Source organism: Solea solea, chromosome 14 (genome assembly GCF_958295425.1).
Source record: "Solea solea chromosome 14, fSolSol10.1, whole genome shotgun sequence".
NCBI lineage: Eukaryota > Metazoa > Chordata > Actinopteri > Pleuronectiformes > Soleidae > Solea > Solea solea.
Window position 1 is genome coordinate 26,654,350 of NC_081147.1, and position 23,392 is coordinate 26,677,741.

The 23,392-nt window shown below is 41.9% G+C and overlaps 2 protein-coding genes across 3 annotated transcripts; one reads left to right on the forward strand and one right to left on the reverse strand.

The window, feature by feature from the left end:
• The first annotated feature begins 371 nt into the window (after positions 1–371).
• Positions 372–4,714, forward strand: hvcn1 (hydrogen voltage-gated channel 1). Its single transcript, XM_058650436.1, has 6 exons — positions 372–447; positions 2,305–2,512; positions 2,758–2,862; positions 2,944–3,175; positions 3,969–4,081; positions 4,157–4,714. Exons 2-6 carry the CDS (start codon positions 2,336–2,338, stop codon positions 4,211–4,213), a joined length of 684 nt encoding a protein of 227 aa, XP_058506419.1. The 5' UTR covers positions 372–447; positions 2,305–2,335; the 3' UTR covers positions 4,214–4,714.
• On the reverse strand, positions 4,693–11,550 carry tctn1 (tectonic family member 1). 2 transcript variants are annotated; one of them, XM_058650434.1, is made up of 14 exons: positions 10,972–11,550; positions 9,194–9,311; positions 8,992–9,125; positions 8,779–8,921; positions 8,563–8,665; positions 8,063–8,175; positions 7,881–7,901; positions 6,667–6,801; positions 6,458–6,586; positions 6,019–6,110; positions 5,734–5,871; positions 5,498–5,651; positions 5,043–5,174; positions 4,693–4,965 (listed from the first exon to the last, which is right to left on the reverse strand). In XM_058650434.1, the coding sequence occupies exons 1-14, from the start codon at positions 11,354–11,356 to the stop codon at positions 4,819–4,821; spliced, it is 1,944 nt and encodes a 647-aa protein (XP_058506417.1). In that variant the 5' UTR covers positions 11,357–11,550; the 3' UTR covers positions 4,693–4,818. The 2 variants fall into 2 exon arrangements, with proteins under 2 accessions (XP_058506417.1, XP_058506418.1); XM_058650435.1 differs by having other exon boundaries at positions 6,019–6,107; positions 10,972–11,547.
• Between the last annotated feature and the right edge of the window lie 11,842 nt (positions 11,551–23,392).

Here is a 23,392-nt window from a genome sequence, read left to right on the forward strand (position 1 = left end):
TATAAACCACAGTTCATTCTGTTGTATGTGCAGATTTACATATTTTTTGAATAAATACTTGAATATGATTAAAGTGTTTTAGAGCTTCTTGTGTCTATGAATCATGAAAAGTGAGACACAAATGTCAAAAATGTATTTCCGTATTGGGAAACATGGAATACTGAGTTTAAAAAGATTTAAACTGATATTGTGTTTTGTTTGTAAAATGGATTTTGTGTCATTTGCATATTAACACACTTGTTTAAGAATCTCGTGTGTGTCTTGTTTACAAATGAAAACGTTTTCAATCCGACCCAAAATCGCTTTGTGCGCGCGCGCCTGTGGATGGAGCAGAGGAAAGGTAGGAGGGGCGGGATAGAGAAAGGGGGGGCGGAGTTTAATGCTCCAACTTTCTTGACTATTGTCAGAGTCTGTGAGAGAAGCATTAAAACACTCACTCAGCTGAAGGTAAGACACGTGACCTGGTCCTCGCGATGGTAGCAGCTGCTGCTGCTGCTGCTGTTACTACTTCTGCTACTGTTACTGCTGCTGCTGCTGTTTTTACTACTTCTGCTGGTGTTACGGCTGCTGTTACTGTTACTGCTGCTGTTACAGTTACTACTTCTGCTACTGTTACTGCTGCTGCTGTTTCTGTTACTGCTGCTACGTCTGCTGTTACTGCTGCTGCTGCTACGTCTGCTGCTGTTGTTACTGCTGCTGCTGTTACTGCTGCTGCTGCTACGTCTGCTGCTGCTGTTACTGCTGCTGCAGCTGCAGTGAAAACGCTTGGTTGGCAGAAAAAGCGCAGACGGATGTTTTGATCACGAGTTTCAGCCTGTGTTTGTCTTCACTGCTGCTGCTTCTGACTCTGCTGCTTTTCTTATCGATGACTTGGATCAGTGGTTACTTGATGATGATGATGATGATGATGCAGAAGTCCACTGCACACAAAACTTCCCCACACTGATGATTAGTATTGTTAGAAACTTTGAACTTTATGTTTTATAACCTGTTTCATGCCTTTAATCTTCAGTTTATACGTTGTTTTTTCATAAGTTGCAGATACAGAACATGATATCCATCAAAGTTTAGTATTGACCACTTCATTAGAAGAGGAAAGAATTATTAAACACATTATTCACAGGCAATAATTGGATGAATAAATAAAAAATAGAAGATGAATACAAAAAAAATGTTGGAATTGAGTCAAAAATAAATCAATAAATTCATTTATCAGCTTCCGGCTGTGCTCCTTCAACCAGTTAGACAAGCTTCTGCCTCATTAGGACCAGGTTTTGGTCTCCATGAGGACTACTGGTCCTGATAAGGTCAGCATTTATGCCAGGAAATGATCTTAAACAAGTACACATGTACATTTGATCACCTTTTCATTAAAATGCAGAATGTGTTAAAAGCAGCAGGATTCTGACAAACGTGTGAAATCAAAGATTTGATTTGAGATCAGAGATACTGTTCATTTCCTGTTCCTGTGTAAATGCTTTGATGCTTTTTTTTTAGCTGCGTCCTGTTAAAATTCTGTGTTTGTCTGCAGAGGTTCAGTGCTCACACACACACACACTCACACACACACACACAGAGAGATATTTTAAATGTCAGAGAACGTCCTGCGTGAACCTTTACTCTGTGATAATGTCTCTGCACGGTGAAGCAGCTTCTCGTTCATTTCTCAACAACATCTTGTAAAGTTAAAAAGCAGAAGTGGACTCAGATTGTCTCATGAAGAAATCTGCAACACACACACACACACACACACACAGGAGGCACAAACCTGAAGATCAGTCAGTGAAGACAGAGTCAGAGACAGGTTCAGTGACATGGGCGGGGTTTAGTATTCACCACTTCATTAGAACGAGGAAAGTTGGCGCTGGAGAACAGTAATTATATATATTTCATAAATGTAATGTATGTACACACATTATTGTGGGGGGCGGGGAGTTGGTCATTTAAATACTTGTTATTTGTCTATTTGCACATATTTAAAACAACAATCTTAATATTATCTTAGACATAAGTTTAACCACCTCTAGCCACAACAAGTTATCAGTAAACCAAACATGAACTAAATGTCTTTCGTACATTCATGGATATTTGTCTGCGTCTAATTAGGACTCAACTAAAGAAATATTGTTCTCTCAAAAAGAAAAAAAAAGAACTCCGACTTTTATTCTGTTTATGAATCTTAAAAAAGTATTTTTACAGTTGTCACACTATGATGGTGAATTATGGCGATCATGTGGCTCAGGATAATCCAGGATAATCCAGGATAATCCAGGATAATGTCTCCTTGTGTGTTTGGGCTGTCAGGTGAGCTGCACTGGGACGTGGTCCGGCTGTGATGGCTCAGTACCTGAGGTATTTCACCACTGTGGGAGACGAGCAGCAGTCGGTTCAGCTCGAAGATGAAGAGCTGCATGTGACGAGCGAGGAGCTGAGCCCGGCCACGGGACAGTTCCCCGCCAAGCTCACCTTCAGGGACTCGCTCAGAAGACTCTACTCCTCAGAGCGCTTTCAGGTGTGGAACCTTTCATCACAGACACTCTAGAAAGTGGAAACATCTCACTACAACTGTCTTTGCTTTGTCTTATTAAAGGGACAGTCCAGCTTTTATTGTATAAAGCTGTGTTTCCATCATGGTACTGTATAGTAAAGGCCTGGGACAGAGAACCTGTACCTGGTAGGCGGGGTGTGTGTGTGTGTGCCGTGTACGCACCGGACCATGGAAACATGGATCTGCTGATTCTCTGACGTTGCTTTCAGGTGTTGGTGGTGTGCTTGGTGGTCCTGGACGCCATCTTTGTTCTGGCAGAGCTGCTTATAGACCTGTCTGTGATCAAGCTGGAACATGACCACATAGCTCCTGAGGTGAGACTGAGTCCAGTCGCACAGTTAAACTCACCACCTTGAGTCTTGGTGACTAACCGTAAGAGTGTTCTGTTGCTGCAGGTGTTTCACTACCTGAGTCTGGCTCTTCTCACCTTCTTCATGGTGGAGCTGGCTGGGAAACTGTTTGCCTACCGCCTGGAGTTTTTCTACCACAAGTTTGAGGTGTTCGATGGTTTGGTGGTGGTGGTTTCCTTCGTGTTGGATGTCGTCTTCCTTTTCCATGAAGATGCCTTTGATGGGATGGGTCTGCTCATCCTGCTGAGACTCTGGAGGGTGGCCAGGATCATCAACGGTCAGTGGACTGAACTGTCTGTGTTCATGTACATGTGTTTGAGGTCAATCTTGGGACTTTATTGAAAGTAAAAAGTAAACATGTTGAGCCTCGTGAGATCAGATCATCACATGTGTGAGCAGCTCCTGTGTCCTCATCAGCTCAAAATGCTGGTGATACAATTCATATAAATCATACTTTTAAACATAAAGTCTTAAGGTCTTATCTTATCTCTAAGATTGACTTTTCCTCTTCTATGTGAGAGCATTCTGTAGAAAGATGTTCTAGTTTATAACCTCGTGCTATATTTACGTGATGTTGCTCAGTTTTAGGATGTTTTCTCTTCACTATCACTCCATTCTTGACGGACTTGCTGTGATGCTTTTAAAGAAGCGTCTTATATGTTATAAGTTCATTAACTCTCCATCAGGACTGACTTTTTAGGCTGTGTTCAAACCAAACTCATCATGAAACATCATCAACACTAAGTCCACATGTTCTCTGCTTCTTTTTTGACTTTTGCTGACTCTCAAAGTCAGTAGCATTATTGAAAGTTAGCATTAAGTAGCTCTGAATTCAAGTACAGTGTCAGGCAAATTATTTGTGGCTAAATAGAGACTCATCTCCAAAGATGAAGAAAATCTTCAATAATTATAGTATAAACCCATCATTGTGTTGAAATAATGATCCTCGTCTGGTGTGTTGCTCAGAGTTTGGTGTGGACCTGGTTTGGGTGTGGACCTGCAGCACTCTTAAGTTTCAGATTTGCTGCTGTTTTGGAAACGTGACGGTGTTTGAATGTCATGTACGGCAGGAATCCTGGTGTCAGTGAAAACTCGTGCAGACCAGAGGCTCCACAAGCTGAAAGAGAGTTACGACCACCTCGTCCAGAGAATCACGGAGCTACAGGAGCGCACTGATAAACTGGTGAATCCTCCACTGAAGGTTTGAAACCACCACATGACGACCACGTAACTGACTCTTTGTCTCCATCTGTGACAGGAACAAGAGAAACAGAGGCTTCAAGACCTCCTGAAGAAACACGCCATTGAATTCTAACTCCTCCCACTTCTAACTGCACAAGGGCTGCAACAAATAATCCTTTATTAATCTGCACCTTTTTTCATGATTGGTTTATAATGATTGAGGGTTTTAGTTTTTTTTAAAAACAAGTTCTCAGATTTTTTTTCAGCTTCTAAAATGTGAATATTTTCTGGTTTATTTGCTCAGTGTAACAAAATCATTTAAACTGAATAACTTTGACATTTGTATATATATGTGTGTATATATTATATACATATATATGTACATATATATATATATGTATATATGTATATGTATATACATATATACACATATACATATGAAATCTTATCACAGAAACAGAGTAAAGAAAGCAAAGGAAAGGAAATAAAAGTAATAAAGGGAACAGAAAAAGAAGAGGAGGACGATGAAGATCAGCCCAAAGTAGTGTATTTGGTTGTCTACACAAAAGTGAAATTTAAAAGTACTGTATGTTTTGTAAAAAAGTAAAAACATTTATAATGAAAAGAGATTTATTAAAAACATATGAAATAGCTTTACAGAAATCCTTTATACATTATTCACAAATCATACAAAGTAGGTGTTGTTAGCATACACTGGTGGGTGGAGCCAGTTTAGGATCAGACGAAAGGGAAAAAGAAGTCATATGGCAGTTTGGCGTTGATGGTGGGCGTGGCTCTGTAACCAGGAAGAGCAGGAGCTGACACTGGTATGAAGGCCACTGACGTTGTTATTGACGTGATGCTGCTGCCACCAGACAACAGAGTCTGAAGCGGATCAAAACACAGACGCAGTATTACGTTGGTGATGAGACTGGATTTTTCTCTAATAAATCATTTCTCACCAAGCTGCTGGAGTTGCTTTGGATGATTTCTCTGATGCTCACAATCTGAGGCTGGGCGTTCACCAAGGAGCCGTACTTGGTCCATTCGATTTCTAAATGATGTGACAATGGAATGCTGCAGCTTTGGGCTTCCTGTAAATAACAAACATACGTAAATGATTTGCTGCGTTGTGCTTTACTATAACTTCAAGTATAGATTCTAGGGCCACAGCAAATAATCAATTATTAATTGAGCCGTGTAATGTAAATAAATGCTGCGTTAATGTTGCTGTGCAGACTAGTCGTTGGTAAATCTAGTCTGAGTCCATGATTTACCAAGAGCGAACCATGAAATCAGTTGCTTGTGTGTTCCCATCGCTAGCAGCGATTCACCTCCGCGGTGTCTCTGGATCCGTGTCTCTGACTGTTTTGGCACAAGTGGACTTCTGTGGTGTGTTGTTTCTAAATGTGCTCACCTCAGGACTGAAGCTGTTCTTGATTTGCACCCATTCCATTTGATTGCTTAACGGTGTGTTTCCAAAGGAAGCCACGTACAGTGGATAGTTTGGTCCTCTCAGAACGTCCAGAAGCTGCTGCGAGACCAGGGAGCAGTTGACCACATCCTCCAGTCTGCAGGAACAAGACAAGTTACCAAACCCATCATGAAGACAGAAGAGAGCAATTAGCTTTGGCATCTGTGACGTTATCATGCCTTAATGTGCAGCCAGACACAGAGTCCAGACCAAAAAGGACAGGCGAGCGCTGATGGGGTCCTTTCAGGCAGTCCTGGTCCACAGCAGTGCCCAGAAGAGACAGTGTTTCCCTGGGATCAATGCTTCTGACAATCCCAGTGAGGATGACCGTTAAGAACAAATCCTGATCCTTCTAACACGAGAACATCATCAACCTCTCTGCACACACTGCAAAGAAACCCTGATCCGATTCCCGATTCCCAGGCCGAGTCAGTGACGTCCATCATTCAAGAAGTAAAGGATATTCTGGAGTTCTTGATCCAGACATGAGAGGCCTTCCAACCACATACCCTGGATTCCCACTGTAGTGAACAGGCACGTCCTCCACATCCTGCTGCTTAACACACAGATCACAGTGTTGATTCTCGTCATCTCGTTTCTTTATCTCATCACCACAATCTTTTGCCACTGACGACAGGAAATGCAGTTCAAAGTCTCAGAAAACATTTTCTCTGGATATTTGTTTGTCAGCTCTGTTTAGATGTTACAGCATTTAAAGTTTTTGTTGAATACATGTTTCTGGTTTTCCATCAAAGAAGATTTTGCTAAAGGTTAAATCTTCACAAGCTTCTTAATTACACAGGTTTAAAATGAAAGCGTTTTAAAATAGTAGATAACACCTTTAAAACTATGAGAAAAAACTCGAGTCCATGATTCGTCGTCGTCGTCTTGTTGTGACGTTACCTGGACAAATGTGATCTCAAACTCTTGGTTCAGGGGCAGCGACGATGATTTGGAGACAAATCCCAGCAGCAGTGAAACGGTCACATTCATGATTTCACCAGCTGGACTGTACGTCATCACATACACAACCTACACGCACACAAAAACTCAATGAGAAAATAATCAAGTGTGTTCAAATGATTACTTTACACACACACACACACACACACCTTCAGCACCACATTAGCACAGATGTCTGAGTTGAGGAGAACTGGAGTGAGATTTTCTTCTCCATTTATCTCCAACTCAGTCTGAGTCCCAGCTGCAGACTGAAGCACGAGTGCACCGAGCTCCACAGGAACCACCTGCAACACACACACGCACACACACACACACACACACGCACACACACACACGCACAGTTCATTTATGTCAGAGTTTAATTCTCTACTTTAAATTCTGTTTTGTTGTCTTGGCTCATTCATAGCAAATCACCAATCCTCTAAACATTGTTCTGGTTTATATATAATGTCTTATATGTATTATTATATTAAATGTTGATATATAATGTATAATATAATAATATCATATAAAGTTGCATGCTGCAGAGGCTTCTCAGTGAACTTCCTTTTTCTTGTGAACAATGAAAGAAATGATTTTTTCTGTCTTCCCGTTGCAGCACTTCACCTCACACTCGTGTCTCTGTTGCATTATGTGAAGACATATTTGTCTTACTACATTTCCTGGTGACGACACACACACACGTTTGACTGCTGCTCTTTAGTCGTTGTCATTATTTATTATATGGTCATGTCATGATCTTCAATAACAAACCACAGACAGTGAAGTTTGGGACGCCACACTGACAAATGTAGTCTGATAACCAAAGAGAAATGAGGATAAACCAGTGAAAGAGAAGAAATCTATAGCAGAATAATAAATAATTAATAATGATTCAAATAATGAGATTATAGAAGAGTGGAATAGTGAAAGCAGAACAGTAGAAACAAAACTCAAGGACCTTGAAATGTAAATAATTATAAATCTGAATTTCCAAGTTGATGTTGATGGAAAACTGCTAAACATACACTAATGGAGACGGTCAAAGGAAGAGAGAATAATATATAAATCAATTCAAAAATAATGTTTGAAAGAACATGTTTGCATTAAGATTCTCTTGTAATGGACACGTCAGCTCATTCTCTTCACTTCTCTTCATTTATGAACTTCAATTGTTCATAAAGTGTCTTTGCTTTTGTTTATATTGTCTATATCCTGCTTTTATTGTCATATTATTCTGCCAAAGAAAAGTTACGAGTTCATTTAGGGTTCAATCGAGCGACAAAGGCGCCGTGCATGTGATGAACTCATTTAATGTTGTTGTGTTGATCATGAACAGTCGAGTTGTCTCAGTGTTAAAGAACAAAATCTAGTGAATACTTACGGCTGCATCTTCATTCTTCCCCTGAAAGTTAAAAAACAAAAAAGAAGTTAACCATTTTAAAGCTTAAGCATCTGTTGTTATTTATTTGATCATATAGAAGGAAAAGAGGAAGTCTGACTTTACTAAAATGTGCTGCAGCATTTCTTTAGTTACAGAAAGGAGAGATTTCAGCTGTGACTCACAGCAAAGAGCTGGGTGTTAGTGTAGGTGTCCATGTTGAGGGCCGGCAGACTCTGGCAGTCCTGATCCAGGACCACACGCCGGGAACACGCTCGGATCTCGTCTTTCAAAAACGCTGTCAAGACCAGATGTTGAAGGTTAAAGTGAAAACAATCAAAAATACTTTTTATTACCATGTGTTTGGAATAAGAAACTGAGCATAACAAGCACTTTGTATGACGACGTGATGAAATCATTAGAATGAAGCTTCTGTTTGTGTAGAAACATGAGTTCACTTCAGCTGCACACAACTTCACAGCCTGAGGCACCAAACTGGAATATTTGGCACTTGTAGCTTGTTTGTACTTGGATCATGTGACTGATGATGTCAGAATGTTCTTACAGCCCTCTGGTGTTCAGGAGGATGACTACACGTCACTACAGCACAGACAACGTGGGAACAAAGCAGTAGAAGAAGCTGTAGTCATACAGGTGTTGAACATGAGTGACGAGTGGAAGTTACCTGCAGGATTTGTATCCACACAATCAGCAGTGACACCAGGAGCTGGAAGCCAGAAGATCCCTGTGTCTCCACGTCGCCCGGCCGTCCTCATCTCCTCTCCATACTGACCACAGAAGCAGTCAGTGGACGACAAACACAACACAACACACAACACACAACTGAGTTACAGACAGGTGAACAGTTCCAGGTGAACAGTTCCAGGTGAACGACTCCTACCTCGTATCCAGCAGCGGCCCGGAGCCCCGCAGCGGCCGCTCGGTCCTCCAGGCCGAACACAGAGTCAGTGAACTGTTCAAACAGTGAATCAAAGTTGCTGTCGGTTGGAAGAGCAGGTGAAGGATGAGAAAATCCATCAACACCTGCAAACAACAACGACTCATGAGAAACAAGACCCTGCTCATAAATAAGACCACAGAACCAAGGACTTACGGTTCTGTGAGTGAATGCAGAAAACATCCGAAGTGCTCTCGGTCCTCACAGACGACTGCAGCTCTGAGTATCCATAGATGGAGGTGCCTAAGGAGTACGCTGCCACGGGGGGGCTGCACAGCTGCTTGTTTCCACTGTGAACAACGACGGATCAACACCACGCACGACATCACTGCATGGAAGACGTGAGCTGGTGACTCACCTGACCGTGGTCACAGAGCAGCGGGTGAACAGAGCCACCTCCTCGCCACAGTCTCTGTCACAGCAGCAGTTCATGTCACACATGCTGCTGTGCTCATCACAGGGACACAACCTGCCAACTGACACACACACACACACACACACACAGACACACACACACACACACACACACACAGGGCTGCCGTTCTTTATATTTAATATAAGAGCTTTCATTTATGAGCTTTAATGGCTAAAACTGTGGGATTCATTTTAAAGACCAAGGGCTGGAAATGAGAAACAATTGTTATTAGACAGACAGACAGACAGACAGACAGACGACTTTATTAATCCCTTTGGGAGGTTCCCTCGGGGAAATTAACATCTCCAGCATCCACACACAGCACTGTTAAAAATAGAGAGTAGAATAAAATAAGATAAGAATAAAAATAAAAATTAAAATTAAAATGAAAATAAAAATGAAAGTGACCCATGCTATATATATGTATGTATACCTACATACACACAACACCTATATATATATATATATACATACATACATACATACACATCTACATGTATACACATACATACATACATACATATACACATACACACATATATACATATATGTATATACATACATATACACACATAGGTACACACACACACCTACAGTTTTATTGCACATGTCTATGGTTTTATTGCACATGTCTATGGTTTTATTGCACATGTTATTATGTTATTGTTGTGGTTGTACTGTTTTTTTTGTTTGCCCTCCTCCCTCCCAGTGAGGAGTTGTACAGTTTGATGGCCCGGGGGACAAACGAGTCCCCCAGCCTGTTGGTCCTGTACTTGGGGAGGAGCAGCCTGTTGCTGAGGCTTCTGTGGCTCCTCTGGCTGCTGATGACAGTGTGCAGAGGGTGGCTGGCATTGTCCAGGATGCTCAGCAGTTTATTACTATGCTTGCAAACGTACAGGATACAGCAATGATGCTAAAGTTATCAAGGAAGGGACTGAGTGGGCTACTGTGTACATTATACTGTGTACTGTATACTGTGTACATTATACTGTGTACTGTATACTGTATACAGTATAATGTACACAGTATACTGTGTACATTATACTGTGTACAGTAAATTGTGTACAGTGTGGTGCCTCTTTGTTTACATGCATTACTAAAACCGTGTTCGGTTCATGTTCGGTAGGAAGGACACTGTGACAGTGACACTGGAAGCTAAATGGAACGCAGCCATCATTCATTTGTATTTTTATTTGCTGTCATTTGATGACGTCTGTTCTACTGTGACCTCACATGTCATGGAACGGTTAACTAGCACTTTATACTCACCTAACTAAAACTAAACTAGCACTTTATACTCACCTAACTAAAACTAAACTAGCACTTTATACTCACTTAACTAAAACTAAACTAGCACTTTATACTCACCTAACTAAAACTAAACTAGCACTTTATACTCACCTAACTAAAACTAAACTAGCACTTTATACGCACTTAACTAAAACTAAACTAGCACTTTATACTCACTTAACTAAAACTAAACTAGCACTTTATACTCACCTAACTAAAACTAAACTAGCACTTTATACTCACCTAACTAAAACTAAAACTAAACTAGCACTTTATACTCACCTAACAAAAACTTAACTAGCACTTTATACGCACTTAACTAAAACTAAACTAGCACTTTATACTCACCTAACTAAAACTAAACTAGCACTTTATACTCACCTAACTAAAACTAAACTAGCCGACTAACAGTAAGAGCGTCAGCTGCTCACCGTCAGTAGCAGCAGTGAGGAGACTGCCGGACTCCGTCAGCGGCTCCGCGGCTGCCGTTGGCAGAGCGGGCTCGGGCTCCTCCGTGGGCTCCACCGTGGGCTTCTCCGCGCGCTCGGGCTCCTCCGTGGGCCCCGCCGTGGGCTCCGAGCCTGAGCTCGCGGGATCCTCCGCGGGCTCCGAGCCCGAGCCGGCGGGCTCCGGCGTCGGCAGCACGGTCCCGGGACTCGGTGTCGGGTCCGTGTCTGCGGGTGTCGTCGTATTACCGTCGCTAACGTTAACTGTGAGCGCAGTAGTCGGTCCGCTCCCCACTGCTTGGATACCATTAAACGACAGAAACAAACATATACCCATGAAGAACCATAACAAGGCAGCTTTGGCCGCCATTTTTGTTTAATCCGTTGCTATGGTTCTTCTTCTTCTTCTTCTTCGTTTATTCTCTCACTCGGTTCAACGAAACACTATCGCCGCCTAACGTCGGTTTAAGGTAATGATAGATAGATAGAAACTTTATTGATCCCGAATCATGCAGTTGTACATTCATTCAAATGTGTAATAAATATTCTATGAATAACACGACAGGATGAGATTAGGATTAGGACAGGATTATATTTTCAGCAGCAAAGTCTGGATTTGTTAAAACACGGTTGAGAGAGTGGAGTAAGAGTAAGTGTGATGATGTCAGAGATTATTACAGCTGCACTGTGTTCAGGACTTTGATGTCATCACAACTCTGATCACATGACAGTGACATGTCTGTGGCTCTGTTGTAAACAAAGCATGAATTCATGAGAACAACTTGAATTTTGCTTTCAAGACTGAAAAACACGCTCTACACTGTAAACGTGATGATTGTGTCATGTTTTCGCTGTAAATGTGATGATTGTGTCATATATCGCTGAGATCAACTAAAAGTGCTTCTTTTTTAATCCAGTGAATTTACTTTCAATTTATTTTGTGTATTTAATTCATTTTTCATTCATTCTTTGTCTGAGAAACAGAAGCTGCAGCTGCTTTAATGAACGATTCTTCTTCTTTATCTATTCTATTTGTACATGAATGTGTAACATGGGTGTGGTTAACCTTCCATGTGTTACTCTGTTGTTTGTTGGTATTGGCTCCTCCAGCTGTCCGTCTGTACATCCATCCAATCACCAGCTCCACCTGTTTTCACCTTAAACCCTATCGACTGCAGCTTCCTCCTGCTTTGAGCACATGTGCCACTTGCTGCCCTGAACTGAACGATCAAGTTTGTTCCTCTGAATCCACTGGACGACTGCACATTGGAGTCTATACATGGACAGACCTGCAGTGGAACATTGGTAAGCAATTGTTTGTGAACATTGAATTCAGAAAAGTGTGGAAGGCACTGAGCGGCTCATATTAGTGATGGTGAGCTAAAGCTAAAGTGAGAACCTTGAAGGAAAAAGAGAGAAAATGTTTGACTGATTTTGTGTTGAGTGTTAGCGTGTAATACTGGGGCTACCCATCATAGTTTATTGCAATAATAACCATTTATTGTGTGTTGCATAATTGATCTTCTATATAAACATATATTAGCTGCATGTACATCACTCTCTTTCTGACCCTTCTCCACGACTTTCTGTCAATTTTAGGATTGATTATAAAAGTTTAGAGTACGTAATAAAGAGTACGTCTCTGACCTCTGCAGATCACTTTCTTCTTGCTGTTCCTCAAACATACACAAATATCATCATTCTCAGTCCTGGTACACACAGCTGTTTACCCTCCAGGTCAAACTGCATGGCCTCAACACTCTTGTCTCAAAACTCACTTTTACTGCTCGTCTTTTGACACAGCATGATAATCATGTGCTCTCTGTCTGCCTTTTAGTGTCTTTTAGTGTCTTTGATTTATTTTTATATTAGTGTTTCATGTGTTTTTTAAGTCTTCTTGGTCTGGCAACCAGGTGTTTCTTATATGTGTCCTATAAATAAAGTGGATTGAATTGGACATGTATATACTGTATGTGTGTATATATATATATATATATATATATATATATATATATATATATATACATACGTATATATACACACATACACATATAAAATGGCATTTGTGACTTTAAAAGGCCTATAGGAAATAATTGTTATGTGACTTGTTGCCATTAGGTGGCAGCACAGGATCAGTGAACTCATACTGACTCTCTCCTGTGATACTTTCTAATAAATACTCATGATCGACTTCTGTTTCAAAAGTAACAAGATGACAGTTTACTGATGGCTTGTAATCGGGTACATTTGCCGTCATGTGAGTGGATCTCACTGCTGAACTCGCATTAAAGTGTCATCACTTCCTCTCATTGGTTGGTTAAGCACATAGTCACATAGAAAGTCATCAGCTGCTCAAATACTGGTGTGATTCAACGAGACAGTCTGGAAAACGTGTTCTTTACTTCTGAAGCTGAAACTAGAGAATGTTAAGTGTTATTCACTCACTTTGTTATTTTGAAAGTGTTTTCTGTCTCTTTGTCTGATGATAACTCTAACGTTTCTGAAGCTGTAGTTTATGATGACACTGTGGTGTTGATCCATGTCTTCATTTAAATGACTTTGTGGCTTTGTTGTGTTTGTGCTGTTTCTCTCTGTGTGTGTGTGTGTGTTTCTGTCCTGACAACACTGAATAATACTGTAAACAATACATTGATTTTCACACAGTAGTGATAGTAATGCGATGATATAATACTCGATACTGCTGGTAATCCCTGTACAATCCTGTAAATCTCATGTGTCACTATACAAATGAATATCAGCAGAAGCATCTTTGCTGAGTCATGTTTAGTTCTTCCTTGTGGGAGAAGAATATTTGTTACACATCTGGAGAATTATCTCTTTGATTTGGCTCTAAATTCAGATTTAGAGTTTGTGATCTCGAAATCAGACACGAAAAGTGATATTGTGCCATCCCTAAATATTAATATTACTGTTCAACAAATTAGTATTGTTGTTGTTATTTATATATATATATAAATAAATCAAATGTGACTTGTGTTTGAGCACATCCAAAGCTCCTGACCAAACACACACATCCTGTTGTCCTCTTGATTCAAATCTGACTCTGTGACCTTTGACCCTCCATCTCTCTCAGCCGTTGATGAATCTTGTGAAAGTCAAACACTTTCCCACCATCACTGACTGTATTTAAACATCACAGCTCTGTCTGTCTGTCTGTCTGTCTGTCTGTCTCCTGCTCGTTAATTCCTTCTCAAAGGACCATTAAGGCAGCGGGGACTTTGATCACTGATGAATATTTTCAAATGAAGTCTTTGTGGATATTATCTAACTGTCAGGGGGAGACACACACACACACACACACGCACACGCACACACACAGTCACTGAGGTGGGGCACGGCCATTGAACGATGAACACACAGGTTATCACAAGGTCACCATCTCCCTTGTGTTAACGTGTGTGTGTGTGTGTGTGGCTGGTTGGGTCGCAGTGAGAGGGAAGGAGTCTAATTAGAACATTAATTAAGAGGCAAACTGCTTATTGAATAAATCCTGTGCTCATTAAGAGCTCGTGCTCACACTCACACACACACTCACACACACTCACACACTCACACACACTCACACACACACACACACACACACACAGAGCAGACACAGGCCTCCTCCTCTCTGTGCTGCAGTAACTTTGGACTAATAGACCACTTACTTACTCTCAGCAGAGATGAGAGTGAAGTGACACACATGTTAGTCACAAGCAAGTCCAGAGTCAGAATCTTTCACATTTAAAAAAGCAATGCCCGATATCACGTCTGATAATAATAATGATAATAATAATAATAATAATAATACTAACAATAGTAATAATAATAACAATAATAATAATAATAATGATAAAGCCGTAAATGACATGATGTTTCTGGGGGATTCTGCTCAGCTGCTGCTTCCTGACATGTTCTCACCTTTTTGTTGGCTTTAATCTCAAATGTTAATCTCAGAAGAATGAAGAAGAACTGTGTTCTTTTTCACTTAATGAGCAGTGTCTGACCTCATTCACTCACTCACTCACTCACTCACTCACTCAATTCTACCACGTAAAGGTCACAGGTGGCGATTGAAAAATGCAAGTTTCCTCTAGACTTTGGTGCAGGAGAGTGAGCTGTTGTAAAGTGCTGCTCCTGGCAGCCACGTTTTCACGGCGCATGCTGAGCACAGTGAGGTGTATGTAAGACGCTGACTCTGCAAGTATCTCATGCAACTATACTTTAAAGCAACAACCATGCAGTGTCACAACACATGTGAAAATAACCAGAATCCTCCTTTAACTGCTGACCACCTGATGATAGAAAAAGAAAAGGTGACTTCCTGTGTGCCCTTCACTGTGCTGTGTAGCATGTAGCGTAGCTTCACAGGAAGCAACTGTGTGTCCTTTGCTGTAAATCAGTTATATTTCCTGATGTTTGTCAGTGTGTGTGTGTGTGTGTGTGTGTGGTGTATCATGTCCCAGTGCTGCAGAGCATCACCTCTGCTCCACTAATCCTCTCAGCCTTTGTCTCTCTCTCTGTTTCTGTCTCCATTTATCTGTCCATCTCTCATCAGGTCATCGTCTCTACTGTCTCACCTCAGACACACATCCTCTCTCTGTCTCTCTCTCTGTCTCTCTCTCTGTCTCCCCCTCCCTCCCTCCCTCCCTGTGCATGGCTGGTGACTGTTCAGAGTTTTCAGATGTATTGAGATGATGTTTAACCCTTGCACTGCTGCAGTCTTCCCATCAGAATGTGTTGCACTAACTCTCCTCCACAGACAGTGACGATGACTGTGATTTGTTTTGGAACAGTTGGATGTAACATCCATGCATCTGTTCTCTACTGCTTTGTCCTCCACATGAGGGTCGCAGAGGGAAGCCGACAGGGCGAGAGGTGGCTCACACACAGGACCGTTCACACTGTGTGTGTCACAGGCACAATTCTATTTATTTCTTGTTTGTTTTTGATATTAATTCCGTTTATGACATGTGCTTTTATTTAGAAATCCTTGAGTAAGGGGAAGTTGTCTCCGCATGGTTCTCACATGAGTGAAGCTGCAGCATCTCATGAAGAGAAACACCTGTGCAAATATTACAAGGAGCAAAGTCGGGACTTTAAGCCTTTTTTTTTTTCTACATGCTGTGAGTTCATTTTTTATTTCTTCTGTTCTACTGTTTAAAGAAAGCGTCTTGTGTTGTCTGTGCATCGAGGGAATCACAACAGTTTTGACAAAGATTACAAATAAACTGAGCTTTGTCAGAATAAACACTAATTCTATACAGTTCCATTTTGAATTGTTGGCTTAATATGAACGAGGCTAAGACTGTCACAACCATCATGTTATTCATTTGTAAACATTATAAACTTTCACTAAACTGGAGCCATGTTACTTATAACAATGCTAACTGTTACTTTAGAAGGATTTAGGAAAACTGTCATCACATTTTCACTTTTCCTTCTTTAGACGTCGCCGTTATTTAATGAATTGACTCCATGTTGTGCTTTTTAATGGAGCAAACAGCTTTTGTAATGGCTATAAAAACACCCCCACCATTACATGCAGATTTATTTACTGCATCCTCACATTAAGATGATAAAAGATAGAGACAGTGATGAGTGGAATATTAATCTTATCTCACCTTTATTCTCTATCTCTGTCTTTCAGTCTGTCCTGATACTATCACGTTATCTCCTCTCACACTGCTGTGTGTGTGTGTGTGTCTGTGTGTAGGTCACAGTGTTTTGCCTTTGTCCTGTCACAAAGGTCACTGTGTGTTTGTCTATATATATATATATATATATATATATATATATATATATATATATATACATGTATACATGTATATATGTATATATGGTTTGTACCTGTTATTACGTTCAAATATGAATTTGTGAATATACCATTGACCTAAAGAGCTTAAAGGCCGTTGTTAACATATCGCAGACCCTGGTATACTGGAGTGTCAGGGTCCTGTAGTATCTGACTTCACCATCGGGTGGCAGTACAAGTCTGGACGCAGGGAATTGGACGCATTCCTATAGCAAAGAAGAAGAGAAGGCTGGGATGACTGTCTTTGGCGACGACTTCTGTTGTTGAAATGGTTTTCGTGTTTGCAGTAGTTGTTGGTCCTGGTTCTGGTCCTGGTTCTGGTCCTGGTTGCTGTGCAGAACCAGGACCTTTATGTCTGAATGAGATCATGTAAAAACACAGAGATGTTCCTGCTGTGACGTTACGATGCTGCAGCTGTCTCCGCCTACTGTCTGATGTTGGAAAATGCCAAGAAGTGGGCTGAGACCTGAGTGAGGAGAGGAGCATTGTGGGGAGAGACAGAAGAAAGAGATGTAAAAATGGACTGAAATCTCAATCCAGACGCTGATTTTTATGTATAATTTCATTAGATTTGCACCTGGATTAACACATAACTACTAGATACACATACACTAGATAATAATTCTAACGCAGAGTAGATTTGTACTTTCATTAGTGTTAATGTTGTCATTAATCACTGATCACATTCTGCTGCTAACATTTCAAACTCACTGGAAACCCTGTGTGTGTGTGTGTGTGATGGGCTAGAGGCGGGGCTTAACGCGATGGGTCACTCGCATCATGTCACAGATGTGGAAGACATTCATTTCACTTTCACTGTAGTTTGACGACTTCCACAGTTCACATTCATTTCACTGATATTTCTGACAGAATTCTAAGTTTGAGTCAAAGTCTAATTTTAAGCGTCTAAACAAAGATTTGACATTTAAGGAGTTGTTAATGTTCACGTCATATGGTTGAAGGTTTGTAAACCTCTGTTCATGCAGCTGTCTGATTAGAATCACTTCACGTCAACGGTGTCCCATGTTTTATTGATCAGTTCAATAAATACATAATCGCTCAAACTGCATCACATCCATCAAACCCACGACTGAGCACATCCTGTTTTTAACATCACTGCTCTAACTTTAATATACATACAGTAGATGAACAGACATATCTATCATATGTGAATTATCCATCACGACAAAGACCTTGGCTTTGCCAGATTTCCATCCAGTTATTACTGGTTATTACTGCCAATGAAAATATGAAAACCCAGCAGCTGATTTATCCCCAGCAGCCGGTGTGTGTGTGAGTGTGTGTGTGTGTGAGTGTGTGAGTGTGAGTGTGTGTGAGTGTGTGTGTGTGTGTGTGTGTGTGTGTGTGTGTGTGTGTGTGTGTGTGTGTGTGTGTGAGTGTGTGTGAGTGTGTGTGAGCTCAGCTCATTTCACTCACAAACAGCAGTGCTGTGATTTACACTGACCACTCTTTTAATAGAGCTCGCCATGGTCAGATTTAAACTAGCCAGATTAATCAACTAAACATTCAATATCTCCATTGAGCAGGCGAGCGCGCCGCCCTCACGCCTCCTCCACATGAATTTTCCGGGAGATTTCTCTATTGATCGACAGACGGATGATTTGTGAGATACATTGTGTGAGAGATCAATACACATCCAGTCAATCGCTGCGAGGGACAAATGAACTGTGGTGACACGAAGGCCAAAAAGTCAAGTCTGCGTGTCGTCTCACACACTGAATTAAGAGGTGCCAGGTTTCCAGCTGTGCCACGGAATAGAACCGGCAACCTTTCAGTCTTAATGCTCCAAAGCTGCAATGCTTCAAAAAGCCAATGAGATTTAATAAAGGAGGGAGGCACAGAGGCTGAGGAGACAGCAGGGTGGCCATTGACTTTTACAGCAGTCACACACACACACACACACAGTTATTCCACTGGAGTTCCACTTTGCTGCTTCACTCTCTCTGCTCTGCAGGGAGAACTACTGTGTGTGTGTGTGTGTGTGTGTGTGTGTACACATGTACTATGTGTGTGTGTGCGTGTGTGTGTGTGTAAGAACAGTGAGGTTAGAGCTGTGTCAAAGCCAAAGCGGATGATGAATAGCATTGGTTTAGTTTGTCATTACAGACGGGCGTTTTATGTAGGGGTCAACTCTAATGGAGGAGAGGAGGAGAAGAGAGGAGAAGAGAGGAGAAGAGAGCAGAAGAGAGGAGAGGAGGATTTTGAGAGCGTTAAATTAAATCTTTAACTAAAAGTCTGGAGTCCTACTAGCGGCCCCTAGAGGACGCAGTCGTCATTATGCTTCAGAGTGTCAGTGCTGGAGGCTGAGGCTAATGTGGTGTTTGCCCTCGGGATGACGCTGTAACGTCACTGCATGCACAGCTTATTATTATATGCACCATTCTGTCTGTTTACTGACATTAAATATACTTTTAATTCTGCTCAGTGGACATTCTGATGGTGTTTATCACTGGAGATGAATGAAGAACGTCTCACTTACAGAGAAGAAGAAGAAAACACACGGCCAAACCAGAGGATGAGATGGAGAGAAGCAGTGGAGGAGAGAAGGGATAAATAAGTGCAGGAAAACACGGTTAAAGGACATAATCACTGTGGTCACTGTGGTCACTGTGGGTGATGGGGCATGAAAGACCACACACACACACACACACACACACACACACACACACACACAGTGACCTCCCTGTTCTGCCATCCCTGTCAGGCTGCTGCTGAAGCTGCTGCTGCTGCTGCTGCTGCTGCTGCTGCTGCTGCTGCTGCTGAAGCTGCTGCTGCTGCTGAAGCTGCTGCTGAAGCTGCTGCTGCTGACAGGCAGGATATTTAAGTCCTTTCCACCAATCAGCTGGTGGTCAGTGTAATAAGAAAGAGGGAGAGTGTGTGTTTGAGAGAACAACACTGAGACACAGAGAGAGGGTGACAGATCTGCTCTAGTTGTTTTAAATTACAGCCTGTTCTCTACAGGTGAATAACCCTTCACCTACACACACACACACACACACATTATGTTCCTGTCCCAACCATAACCTCTATTGGCCTTTTGCTAATCTAAGCTAAATCTAACCCAGTGGTCACCAACACGGGCTCATTTAGCTTCACCTCACTTACATGTATCCATATGATCACTGAGTAAAATGTCCTTGATATTGTTTATAAAAAAACGGTGATAATCATTAGGAGCATGTGTTTGCAACTGAATGCATAATATTCATCATTTAAATGGTGAATTGCATAAAATGTTAATATGGTAGCCCTCCATGTTATTCTCTACCCTTCAGGTAGCTCTCGGTCTCAAATAGGTTGGTGACCCCTGATTTAACCACAGGCCTGATTTATTGCAAACATGCACAGTCTACGCTGCTCTGTGCACGTCATGGTTGTTCACTGCAGTTTAAAGTGGACTATGCAGGATTTTTGACCCTAATTCAACAGCTTGCGAGTGTTTGTGACGGTTAAATGATGTGTGATGTTTCTTCTGTTCTCCTCACAACTGAGCTCATCACACTTTGGTAACAGAAAACCAGAGGGAGGTGCAAGTATGAATAGTTTACACAGCTCAGCTTAACCTTAAATCAGGCTTTACTTCACTATGTCTTCACCTTATAATGGAAAGGTATGAAATTTATGGGATTTGTTTTTGTCCCCACATCACGAGTAAGACCTGATCGACTGCACACACACACACACACACACAGGGTCCGTGGCTGTGCGCTGTGAGACTGAACCATGCAGGCGAGCAGGCGTCTGCTGGCTGACCAACCTTGTTATTAACTCACGGGCCAAACACAAGCACACGGAGCGTCTGTCACAGGGCCGGCTCTCTGCCTGCGGGGCCACACCAGGGGACACCTCCATGTGTTTGTAAAGCAGCAGCACTCAGGGGAGGCAGGGCTACACACTGTACATGCATGACAGTGCTGTTTTCATTAGCACTCAGTGACCGGGTCTGGATCAGTGGTTCCTCAGAATCAGCTGTTGATGGAGAAAACATGTTACCAGGAACCAGGATGGAAACTGAAGCAGCAGCAGCCTCACATCTGCAGGATGGAAACTGAAGCAGCAGCAGCCTCACATCTGCAGCAGCAGCAGCTTCACATCTGCAGCAGCAGCAGCTTCACATCTGCAGCAGCAGCAGCTTCACATCTGCAACAGCAGCAGCTTCACATCTGCAGCAGCAGCAGCTTCACATCTGCAGCAGCAGCAGCTTCACATCTGCAGCAGCAGCAGCTTCACATCTGCAGCAGCAGCCTCACATCTGCAGCCTCACATCTGCAGCAGCAGCAGCCTCACATCTGCAGCAGCAGCAGTTTTAGATCATTTTCATGTAAATATAATATTAATATATCTTGATAGGTTTGCCCATATTCTCCAGGAGAGACAGTGAAACACATGAAATCACGTCGTAGAAACACAGGTGGTCTGAACGCCGTCACAGGAAGTTGTGTCTGCTTCCTTCTCCTGTGTTGGAGTGATGTTTGCAGCGTGTGAACATAACGTGCGTGTGTTTAAATCTTCTTTCACTGAATATAAAAGTACAGTCAACTGTCTTCACTGTGTCTTTCACCTGTGTTTAGATAATACTCTGCAGCTCTGTTGGCTGACCTGAGGTGTTGCCCCTCAACATGGCCGCCACAGGCTCCCTCATCCTAAAGTCCTCTATATATTGTCTAAGCCTTGAGGGAGTGTGTGTTTTTGTGCTGATGGGAGGTGTGTGTTGGTGTGTGTGTGTGTGTGTGTGTGCAGGGCGCTCCGTCGGTCAGTGTAATGTTGTGGGTTCAAGCGCAGCCCTCAGCTGGATGTCATCTCACCTCTGCCTACGCTGGGGCAACAGGGTCAATATGGTATTTTACCAACAGGAAAGTGATTCTCCGCAGCTGTCAGCATCTATCAAGCTCAATCACACACACACACACACACACACACACACAGGTCAGCCACTCAGCCACACACACACACCCATGAAAGCACAGGCACACGGGGGTCAGCCACTCATAAAGCCGTAAACAACAGAAAATGGTATGTGTCTGAAAAAGTGTCAGCTCAATTGGATTGTGCAAACACTGCTGTGTTTGTGCACAGCTCCTTTATTTTCTCTGTCCATGTTGATATGTCTTCTGTCCTTTCTGCCCGCCTCCAGCTTTTTACCCCATCTAAAGGCGATCTGAGCTGCTGATGCTCATGGCTGTAGTTTCCCCCTGTAACTCACCAGCTGGCTTCCACAGATGAGCTCCATTTTCTGTCTTATCTGTGCTGTGAATGTGAATCACTGTGTCGCAGCAAAATTCACCAAACAATCATCAATAGTTTTTAACACAGATTTGAAAAGAAAACGTGTCGCTGTGACTAAAGCAATTAGGAAAATACAGGGTTATATACAACCCATATGCAGTATGTATACATGTATACTGTATGTGTGTGTATATATATACGTATATATAGAGTATATATGTGTAAATCCAATGAATGAATACTATTTTAAATGTGATTATAGATTTGATCTTAATTCCCTTACTTGCACATGAGTGCGTGTGCATGTGTTAGTCACACATTCCCCCTGTTGTTCAGTCTTGTTATGTCATGTGACTTCATACAGAACAGAACATGATACAATAACACAAGTGTCAGCCTCATCATGTTTCATTGCTGTGTGATGATGAAGGTTTCCCTGCTGCAGCGTCATGAGCAGTGAGACACACATCATCACATGACATATGGCAGTACAGACCACATTGTGTATGTATGTGTATCTGTTTCATAGAACTGGTGCAGACACACACCTGTGTTGTCTAATGGGATGAATTGTGCTGCGCGTGTGTGTGTGTGTGTGTGTGTGTACTGTGATTTAGATGTTCAACCCTATATTCTCTCTGCCATCTTCATTGTTTTATCTCTCACACACACACACACACACACACACACACACACACGCAGCTGACAGGCCTATCCCGGCTAATAGATAGTATTTTAAATCATATTACCTCCATTACAAACTGTTTTATTGTCCGTCTACATCTGTCAGACCGCTGAGTGGCTGTGATGCAGCGCTGGATCGTCTCTCCTCTGCTCTGATGGTATCTGTTCAGAGGGAATTGTGTTGCTGTGACGCTGTACGACACACTGTATATCAGACAGAGGGAGGACACAGGTAAAGATGGACGGTGAAGATTCCTCCACACCCAGCTCACAGTTAGCAACGACAAGTTCACTCAAGGGCAACTGGACGTCAATCAATCCATTTTTATTCGTATAGCAAAATGCAACGTCCTATTTTCTTTAGACTCAACAAACGGCAAAAAAAGACTCAAATAAAAACCTCTTTTAGCAGAAAATGCAAACACAGAAACTTTATAGCAGAACAATATAGTATTTTTACATTGTGATGGTTAGGGGCTATCTCCACTGCCCCCTACTGTCTGTGAGAGGAAAACCAGACGCCCACCTGGACTCAGACTCAGAATCACTGATTATGTGGATTTTTATTTTATGCTGGGTTGAAGAATATGAGCAGCCCACACCCCGCCAAAGTAAAGGTTCTGTTCTTAGTTGAAATGACCCATGACTTTACCTTTCCAA

Bases quoted from the DNA above. Each gene is read 5' to 3' on its own strand.
- hvcn1 (XM_058650436.1), top strand. From the start codon at position 2,336: ATGGCTCAGTACCTGAGGTATTTCACCACTGTGGGAGACGAGCAGCAG. The intron at 2,863-2,943 runs GTGAGACTGAGT...CTGTTGCTGCAG, and splicing joins ATGACCACATAGCTCCTGAG to GTGTTTCACTACCTGAGTCT. The intron at 4,082-4,156 runs GTGAATCCTCCA...CATCTGTGACAG, and splicing joins AGGAGCGCACTGATAAACTG to GAACAAGAGAAACAGAGGCT.
- tctn1 (XM_058650434.1), bottom strand. From the start codon at position 11,356: ATGGCGGCCAAAGCTGCCTTGTTATGGTTCTTCATGGGTATATGTTTG. The intron at 9,126-9,193 runs GTGAGTCACCAG...CGTTGTTCACAG, and splicing joins TGCTCTGTGACCACGGTCAG to TGGAAACAAGCAGCTGTGCA. The intron at 8,176-8,562 runs GTAACTTCCACT...TGGTCTTGACAG, and splicing joins TGTGGATACAAATCCTGCAG to CGTTTTTGAAAGACGAGATC.